At 45.2% G+C, this 10,318-nt stretch overlaps 1 protein-coding gene across 1 annotated transcript; it reads right to left on the reverse strand.

The window, feature by feature from the left end:
* Positions 1 to 3,246: 3,246 nt before the first annotated feature.
* EID2B (EP300 interacting inhibitor of differentiation 2B) lies at positions 3,247 to 4,979 on the reverse strand. The gene has a single exon (XM_017503003.2). The coding sequence runs from the start codon at positions 4,769 to 4,771 to the stop codon at positions 4,286 to 4,288; it is 486 nt and encodes a 161-aa protein (XP_017358492.1). The 5' UTR covers positions 4,772 to 4,979; the 3' UTR covers positions 3,247 to 4,285.
* Positions 4,980 to 10,318: the final 5,339 nt, after the last annotated feature.

Here is a 10,318-nt window from a genome sequence, read left to right on the forward strand (position 1 = left end):
GGAGTCTGGCTCTGTCACCCAGGTTGGTGTGCAATCTTGGCTCACTGCAACCTCCGCTTCCCAGGTTCAAGTGACACACCTGCTTCAGCCTCTTGAGTAGCTGAGATTATAGGCACGTGCCACCACACCCAGCTTATTTTTATATTTTTAATAGAGATGGGGTTTCACCTTGTTGGACAGGCTGGTCTCAAATGCCTAACTTCAAGTGATCTGCTCACCTAAGCCTTTTAAAGTGCTGGGATTACAGGCGTGAGCCACCTCGCTGGGTCTGATCTTCTTAACACCTCACAGGATAATATGCTGGCCCTGTACAATGACATGCTGGTAAGAGTCTGTGAGCAGGGTGCCTGATAAGACCGAGTGCTGGAGGGTAGGGGTAAGTCCCAGAACATATATGGGGTTTGTCTCAGTGAAATCTGTGTCAAGGGGTATAAAATATGAGAGGATATTTCCTATGTGACATATACTTTCCACCCCCTACAGTTAAGAAAAACACTTAGCAGAGATTTGCTTTTTTTTTTTTTTTTTGAGACAGTCTGACTCTGTTGCCCAGGCTGGAGTGCAATGGCACAATCTCAGCTCACTGCAATCTCTGCCTCCTGGGTTCAAGTGATTCTCCTGCCTCAGCCTCCTGAGTAGTTGGGATTACAGGTGCGAGCCACTATGCCTGGTTAATTTTTTTTGTATCTTTAGTAGAGATGGGGTTTTACCGTGTCAGGCCAGGCTGGTCTCGAATTCCTGACCTTGTGATCTGCCTGCCTCCGCCTCCCAAAGTGCTGGGATTATAGGCATGAGCCACCGTGCCCGACCTAAAATATTTAAAAAATATTTTTAACAACTGGGCTGGGTACGGTGGCTCATGCCTGTAATCCCAGCACTTTGGGAGGCCGAGGCAGGTGGATCACAAGGTCAAGAGATTGAGACCATCCTGGTCAACATGGTGAAACCCTGTCTCTACTAAAAATACAAAAAATCAGCTGGGCATGGTGGCACATGCCTGTAATCCCAGCTACTCAGGAGGCTGAGNTAAGATAACATCAACAAATAGCTCATTTTGCTGCATGCTTTGGGAAATTTCTATAGGTTTAATTGTTGGATCCAATAGTCTGCAGACCTGAAAAAACAGTTCCCTGGCCGGGCGCGGTGGCTTACGCCTGTAATCCCAGCACTTTGGGAGGCCGAGGCAGGTGGATCACGAGGTCAAGAGATTGAGACCATCCTGGTCAACATGGTGAAACCCCGTCTCTACTAAAACTACAAAAAATCAGCTGGACATGGTGGCGCGTGCCTGTAATCCTAGCTACTCAGGAGGTTCAGGCAGGAGAATTGCCTGAACCCAGGAGGTGGAGGTTGCCGCGGTGAGCCGAGATCGCGCCATTGCACTCCAGCCTGGGTAACAAGAGTGAAACTCTGTCTAAAAAAAAAAAAAAAAAATATATATATATATATATATATATATATTTTTTTAACAACAAAAAACAAAAAATAGTTTTTTTCTATTTTTTTTCTTTTTTTTCCAGTAGCTTATCAGAATCAGGTGGAATAACAAACAATATTTTTAATGCAAAATTGAGGTGGTGGGAAGGTAAGGGAACTCCTGGAGTCCAGAAATCTTATGGAAATATAAATCCAGAGGTGGCCGGTGTTGGAGATTGTGCTTGTGAGGAAATCTGCTAATTTTGATGGTGAGAACCTGCGTGACTCAAAATGTGAAGGGAAAAGACAGAACCCAAACCCAAGCAGGATAAGATGCCAGAGTGGAGACCACGTGGCTGCCGGAACCTCAGGAGTCAGAACCCTCCAGTGGGTAGGTTGGGAAAAAAATGCCCCTCCCACAGAGGTAGGTGGTGGGGGTAATTAGTCTCCACCTTGTTAGTGAGCAAATGATTGAAAGAAAGCCTTCTGTTAATAAGGCTGCACTCGCACAAATGTGGGACCTAAATTCCTGCCATCTGACAAGTCTGAAATTTCATCTAATGTCTCGTTAGGAATGTTCCCAAGTACATGGCAAGATTAAACAGAAGTCAGCTAAGAAGATGCTGAACCAATTCTCAAGTAGTTCCCAAAGATAAAGTTCTGAGCAACATGAATTAGCTATTAAAAGGAGCTGGGCATGGTGGCTCACACCTGTAATCCCAGCACTTAGGGAGGTGGAGGTGGGAGGATGGCTTGAGGCCTGCAGGTCAAGACTGGCCTGGGCAACATAGGGAGACCCTGTCTCTACAATACAAAAATTAGCCCAGTGTGGTGGCATGCGCCTGCAGTCCCAGCTACTCAGAAAACTGAGGCTGGAGGATTGGTTGAGCCCAGGAGGTCGAGGCTGCAGTGAGCCGTGGTTGTGCCACTCCACTCCAGCCTGGGAGACAGACTGAGATCTTGTTTTAAAGAAAGAAAAAATATTGTTAACATCAAAGTCATTAAGGTAAAAAACAGTATTAGATATTGTCCGATAGTAGAGAATTTGGTTGGGCTTTGTGTCCAGTTGCTGGGAGGGACTCTTTAAATCCTTGGCATTTCCCAAGTGACAGGGGTGTCACTGTTAACATGGTGGGCCCCTTGGGCCATACTTGATAGTTTAGACTCAAAAGGTGACTATCGGTGCACTTCTCGTTTATGGTAATGAGTCAGAATGATGGCTGTCAGTGCCACTATGAGATTATGGGAAAACTGGACTTTGAGCTGTGGTATCAACTTGACAGTCTGGGATGGGAAGGAAGGTGGAGATTGAGTTCAGTTCCATGACCAATGATCCAGTCAATCACACCTGCATAATACAACCCCAGTAGGCTGGGCACGGTGGCTCATGCCTGTAATCCCAGTACTGTGGGAGGTCGAGGCGGGCGGATTACCTGAGGTCAGGAGTTTGAGACCAGCCTGGCCCGTAGAGCCCCATCTCTATTAAAAATAAAAAAAATTAGCCGGGTGTGATGGTGCACATCTGTAATCCCAGCTACTTGGGAGGCTTGAGTCAGGAGAATCACTTAACCCTGGGAGGTGGAGGCTGCGGTGAGCTGAGATCTCACCACTGCATTCCAACCTGGGCAACAGAGGGAGGGTCTGTCTCAAAAAAAAAAAAAAAAAAAAGAAGAAGAAAAATACCCCTTATACATAAATCTCTCTCTCCATATATAACTGAAAAAACTCAAGATGCTGATAGAGGTATATGCTACTTTGATTTTATATTTTTTAAAATTTATACCTTGTGATGCAAGTTAACTACCTTGATTTTAAAAGGGAGAATGCACAATATTTAGATTGATGTTTATTTGCATATGCATTAGAAAACTGTCAAAAGACATACAGCAAAAAAGCAAAACCAAGAAAACAACAAAATCCCAAACCACAAGCAATGACACCTGTATGGAATAGCTTTGAGTTTGGCAGAGGACAGCAATAAGAGATTATTCACAGCATCTTTTGATACTTTTTTTTTGGTTGAGTCTTGTGAATAGAATACATATTCTAGAATAAAATAAGCTTAAAATTAACAAAAAACAAGTTTATTCCCACAGCCATTAAATTTCACATAGACTTGAAAACAATGATCATATAATAAATACGTGGCTTTTCCTACTGAATATTTGCTATTCATCTAAAGTATCTCAGAAAATACAAATAAGAATCTTACACTAGGATTTGTTGACATGACATCACCACAAATTGTGAAATTTCAAAGTCCTCTCAACAGCCTTCCAATCCTAGTAACTCAGATACACCTGGATTCCTGACAACTGTTGTTTTCTTTCATTACTTTATCTCACTTTTATGAATTCTATTATTAGCATTTTTTTCTCAGATCTTTGCAAAACCATCCTTTATGGTGAAACAATCTTGAAGGATTCTCCACAAATGCAGGAAAAAGCATTGCTAACAAAGTGCAAAGTCAGAAGTGTCTTGGGACCTCTTTGAAAACAAGATTCGGTCAGGCGCGGTGGCTCACGCCTGTAAAATAATCCCAACACTTTGGGAGGCCAAAGCGGGAGGATCGCTTGGGTCCAAGAGTTCGGGACCAGACTAGGGAACATCACGAGACTCCCATCTCTATTTAAATAATATTAAAAAAGAAGAAGGAAAACAATATTCAACAGTCTTATCTGTTTTCATTTCGGAGTGTGCTTCCTCCTTCAATTGCACATTGCCGTATTCCCTTCCAGTTTGCATTCCCCCTAACTCAGTCATTAAACTGAGTTTAACTGACTCAGTTTAAACTGTCACAGCCTGTTCTTTTGATCCGAAAACAGTCACTTAGCTATTCCTTGCCACCAATCTCGTCATCACAGCCGACTCAGTCGGCCAGAGGACTGAGCGTCTCGGAGGCAGTCAGCGCTACTGCAAAGGCGACAGCCGCGAAGTCCATCTGCGGGGGATCCGCGTCAAAGGCTGCTTCCCTCGCCTTGCAGCCTTCCACGAACAGCCTGCGGCGTTCCTCGAAATCCCGTAGTAATCTGACCGGGATCATGGAGCTACCATCCAGATACTCGCGGAACAACAGGTGCTGGTTAATTCCTAGGAAACCGAGCTGCTGATTGGGGTCTGGCGCGGACGCCAGACCCGGGACGCCGCTGGGGATGGGCCCGGGCACGGGGCCCGGCACCCGTGCCATGGACCGCGCAGCTTCGGCCACTGGGCCTTCCCCGGCCTCCTGCGCCCGCCCCCCGCTGCCGACTGCCCCCTGCAGTACGTCGCTGACGCCACTCGCTGTGCCCACCTGTGGGACGCTGCTGTCTCCGGGGAGCTCGGACATCTCTGACAGCCCAGTCGGCTCCGCCATAGTCTCAGCGTTTCTACGGAGATGAGTCACTGCACTTTACTGCTGTACGCGGAACGTGCGCATGCGCGAATCTCGGTGTGCGCGTAACCGCTGCGTGTGTGCGCATGCGTAAGCACGGTGCGCACTCCTCGACCGTCCCCTAGCGGTCCTGAGTGCCATTACGTCTGTAGCCGCCTGTCCTCTGAGCGCCTGAGGACCATGTGATATTTTAAATTACAACCACTTCAATATTAATGTAAACTTTCTTATAAGGTCATTTTCCAGCTTTTTTTTTTTTTTGAGAACGGGTCTCACCCTGTCGCACAGGCGGGAGTGCAGTGGTGCAATCTCGGTTACTGCTGCCTTGACCTCCTGGCCTTAAGCCATCCTCCTGCCTCAGCCTCCAGAGTAGCTGGGACTGCAGGTGCGCACCACCACACCCAGCTAATTTTTTATTTTTTTGTAGAGATTGGGTCTCACTGTGTTTCCCAGGCTGGTCTCGAACTCCTGGCTTCAAGTGATCATCCTGCCTTGGCCTTCCAAAGTACTGGGATTACAGGCCAGAGCCACTCGGCCTGGCCTATAAGTAGTATTTTGACACTGCAAGTTTGGGGTTTCCCAAAACCACCTTTAGTTTTGATACTTCCCAGAGCTCACTGAAATCTGTTATACTCAAAGTCATGCTTATTACAAAGGACACAGATTAGAAGAGCTGTATAAGGTACAGTCTGGGATGGGGAGGGCTCCAAATATGAAGTTCCTGTGTCCCTAGGGACCTGTTCCCCTTTGCCGTCCATGTTCGGCAGTAAGTGCAGGGGTAGTGCCAACATAGGACTCTTACCCAGGCTTTGGTGTCCAGAGTTTTTATTGGGGTTTCACTACATAGGCATGCTTGATTAAACCATTGCCTATTTTGTTGAAGTCAATCTCCAGCCTCCTACCTGATATCACATGGCTCCAAGCCCCAACTCTCTAATGATATAGCTAGTCTTTCTTGTGTGGCTAGCTCTGATCCTGATAACCAAAATGTGAAAGTTTATGTTCCATTTAAAACCAGTCAGCTCTGGCTGGCTGTAGTGGCTCATGCCTGTAATCCCAGCACTCTGGGAAGCAAAGGCAGGAGGACTGCTTGAGCCCATGAGTTCAAGACCAGCCTGGGCAACATAGTGAGACCCCTGTCCCTACCAAAAAAATTAGGTAGGCATGGTGGCATGTGCACCTGTAGTCACAGCTATTCAGGGGGCTGAGGTGGAAGAATGACTTGAGGTTGGGAGGTCAACTGTACAGTGAGCTATGATTGCACCACTGCACTCCAGCCCTGTATGACAGAGTGAAATCCTGTCTTAAAAAAAAAATCCTTGGAATTTAACTGGAATCCAAATATGAGAGTTGCTGGCAATTAAACTTCATGAGAATCCATCTAAAAATTCTGACCTATCACAGGTCATGTCTGGAAGCTAATTGGGTTGGAAATCATTCTGACTCACGTGCACCTTGCTTTGTTTCTACAATTCTCTTGGAGAGATGGAGTGAGTTCTCCCACATGTGACATATATGCTTCAAAAGGCACATATGAGCTATTATGAAGACTCAAGAAAGGACTTCTTTGGAAGGTAACTTTAGATAGCTTGGTTACTGGAGGGAATTTGTAATTATGAGTTGGCTGTAAAGTCTCCAAAATTCAGTGTGGTTTCCATTTTGAATGGCTATAATAATACACTGCTCAGTACCTGCAAGTCAAAGAAAAGATGCCAGATAAACTCTCTGGAAAAATAGAAAGATCAAGTAAAAATTTTTAAACTAAGTTTTAATGCTGATTCTCCAACTACTTTATATTTTTGAGACAGAGTCTCACTCCGTCACCCAGGCTGGAATGCAGTGGTGTTATCTCGGCTCGCTGCAACCTCACCTCCTGGGTTACTGCATCTTATACCTCCTGGGCTCAAGCAATTCTCCTGCCTCAGTCTCCTGAACAGCTGGGACTACAGGTGCCCACCACCTCACCCGGCTAATTTTTGTATTTCTAGTAGAGATGGGGTTTCGCCATGTTGGCCAGGCTGGTCTCGAACTCCTGACCTCAAGTGATCTGCCCATATCAGCCTTCAAAAGAAAGTGCTGGAGCCTGGGCGTGGTGGCTTATGCCTGTAATTCCAGCACTTTGGGAGGCTAAGGCAAGCAGATCATGAGGTCAGGAAATTTAGACTGTCCTGGCCAACATAGTGAAATTCCATCTCTACTAAAAATACAAAATTATCTGGGTTTGGTGGCATGTGCCTGTAATCCTGGCCACTTGGGAGGCTGAGGCACAAGAATGGCTTGAACTCAGGAGGTGGAGGTTGTAGTGAGCTGAAATCGTGCCACTGCACTCCAGCCTGGTAACAGAGTGAGACTCCATCTCAAAAAACAAAACAAAACAAAACAAAACAAAACAAATTTTAAAGAGATAGTATTCTCTATTTGAAGGCTGAGAGAGTTTTTCTTCTGACAACACTTCTGACACCAAGTATGTGTGGGATTTCCCACAATGATTCTCCAAAACAAACTGAGTGTCCCACGATTCCATTCTGACAACTATCTGCAGTTAGTGCAGACCCCACTGGACCCATATGACTATGCCCATTTCAGATGCCAGCCACAAATGGAGTGCATAGGCTACCCACATTTCTACCCAGCCAAGTACAAATTCAGGAGTTCCCATGACCACCCCTCAGGTTTATTTGCTAGAACTCACACAACTTAGTAAAGTGCTGTATTTACTAGCACTAGTTTAATTAATTTATTTAGAGACGGAGTCTCACTCTCTCGCCCAGGCTGGAGTGCACTGATGTGATCTCAGCTCACTGCAACCTCCACCTCCTGGGTTCAAGTGATTTTTGTGCCTCAGCCTACTGAGTAGTTGGGATTATAGGTGTGTTACCACCATGCCCGGCTAATTTGTGTATTTTTGGTAGAGACAGGGTTTTGATATCTTGGCCAGGCTGGTCTTAAACTCCTGTCTTCCAGTGATTCACCATCCTCGGCCTCCCAAAGTGCTGGGACTACAGGTGTGAGCCACCACGCTTGGCCAGTACTAGTTTATTATAAAGGATACAACTCAGGAAGAGCTACGTAGAAGAGATGGATAGGGTGGGTGTAGGTGGGGCATATAGAGTTTCCATGCCCTCTCTTGGTGGGACTCTCCCAGCCAGAACTCAGTTTCAATGTGTATTTAATTCAAATTCATTTGGAATGTGTATTTAGCTATTCTAATGATATGTGTTGGTCCAGGAACTATAGATTCTTATATGCTGCCCCTCACAACTCCCAAAACTTTGCATGTTTAACCTCTGTAAGATTTCACCACTTATAAGGATGTAGAATGGTTGGGTGCGGTGGCTCACACCTGTAATCCCAGCAATTTGGGAAGCCGAGGCTAGTGGATCACTTGAGGTCAGGAGTTCGAGACCAGCCTGGCTAACAGGGCGAAACTCTATACAAAAATTATCTGGGCATGATGCCACACGCCTATAGTCCCAGCTATTCGGGAGGCTGGGGCAGGAGGATCGGTTGAACCTGTGAGGTGTGAGGTGGAGGTTGCAGTGAGCCGAGATCCTGCCACCGCACTCTAGCACTGTAGCCAGGGTGACAGAAGACTCTGTCAAAAAAAAAAAAAAAAAAAAAAAAAAAAAAAGGGATGTAGAAGAAAGGGAGGGAGGAGTTTGGGGTAAATTTAAGAGAATATAGAGTGTTGAGTAATATATGCAGGGACCCACAGGTGATCAAAGCCAGAACTTGAACAAACACAGTCTGATACCAGAAGTGATGCTCTTGACACTCTTCCCGAATCCTCCACCTCTGCCTCTTGAGAGTCCAACCCTGTTAGGCCAGTGCCCTTTAGCAGGAAGAGTTCATGATCTGAGTCAGACAGACTTGTAAAGACTATCAATCCTATGAGCCTCCAGGCTCTTTCCCGGAAACATGAAGTAACAAAATAGTTAACTAAGCTGTTTAGAACTGTGGAAGTCAAGTGATTATCATTCTTACTGTTTAGGCAACAACCCCTTTTTCTCTAGACCTGAGTTCAGCTTCCCTCAGGGGAGGGAACCCAAGATTTCTGTCTCTGGCCAAACACTGTAAGAACCCTCAGAAAAAGCCTCTCATGGCAACCCAATAAATAGAAACCCTGGGCTGATTTCAGGAATCCAGAAGAGTGTTTTGACTTTGATATACTCATCATATCAGAGAAAGAGATGGTAAGGCTAAAACCAAGCTTCATGAAGATTATTTTGGAGAGTTTTATATGTATTGTACAGTTATCATATAACACTTCTACAAGTTCAACATTCCCCTCTGTGACCATTAAGTAGAAAGGCATGCAATCAAGAAAGTTAGGAAAAATGCTATATTCGAATTCAGCAAGGATTGGTTTGTCTTCAAAGAACCTAAAAATCTATTGCTCGTACCATGGGGAAAAAAAATCCACAAAGTGGTGAAACAGCTACTGCTCCTTGCCACCCCAGACACCAGCCTAAATGGTCCCCAAGGGAAATTCTACCAAACCTTAGATAATTCCAGTGGATTTTAAAAGTCTTCCAGAACTAATGAAATTTCCAAATTATTTATATGATGTAATAACATCACTATTTAAGAGTGACAAATGTTGTACAGGAAAATGACACAGCAGCCTCACTTATGAACATGAATATGAATGTCCTTTAACAAAAAAGCAGAGATCCAGTAGCACATTAAAATATCATCTCTGGCCGGGTGCAGTCGCTCACGCCTGTAATGCCAGCACTTAGAGAGGCCAAGGTGGGTGGATCACCGGAGGTCAGGAGTTCCAGACCAGCCTGACCAACATGGTGAAACCGCATCCCTACCAAAAATACAAAACTGGCAGGGCATGGTGGCGAACACCTGTAATCCCAGCTACTAAGGAGACCAAAGCAGATAACTGCTTGAATCCAGTAGGCGAAGGTTGCAGTGAGCTGATATCATGCCACTACACTGCAGCCTGGGTGGCAGAGTGAGACTCCTTCTCAAAAAAAAAAAAAAATGTGTGTGTATATATATATATAATTAATTAATTTGAAGAATGCAAAGATCATGTATTACTAGTAACTCTAAATATGAGTCTTCATGGTGGTAGATTTGAAACAATCCTAGGATTACCTTCACAGATTCTGAAAAGGTCTTTGACAAAATTCAACAACCATTCTTGATAAAACACACACAGACATACACATACACACACAGCAATAGATAGCTATGTAAACATTTCTATGAAACTGGTCTGGTGCGGTGGCTCGCATCTGTAATCGCAGCACTTTGAGAAACCAAGGTGGGAGGATCACTTGAGCTCAAGAGATTGAGACCGGCTGGGCAACATGGCAAAACTCCATCTCTACAAAAACATATAAAAATTAGCCAGGCATGGTGGTGTGTGCCTGTAGTCCCAGCTACTCAGTAGGCTGAGATAGGAGAATCACTTGAGCCATGGAGGCAGAGGTTGCAGTGAGCCAAGACTGCACCACTGCACTCCAGCCTGGGCAACAGAGTGAGACGCTGTTGAAAGGGAAAAAAAAAAAA

This window comes from Cebus imitator, unplaced genomic scaffold (genome assembly GCF_001604975.1).
Source record: "Cebus imitator isolate Cc_AM_T3 unplaced genomic scaffold, Cebus_imitator-1.0 Scaffold306, whole genome shotgun sequence".
In the NCBI taxonomy this organism is placed as follows: Eukaryota; Metazoa; Chordata; class Mammalia; order Primates; family Cebidae; genus Cebus; species Cebus imitator.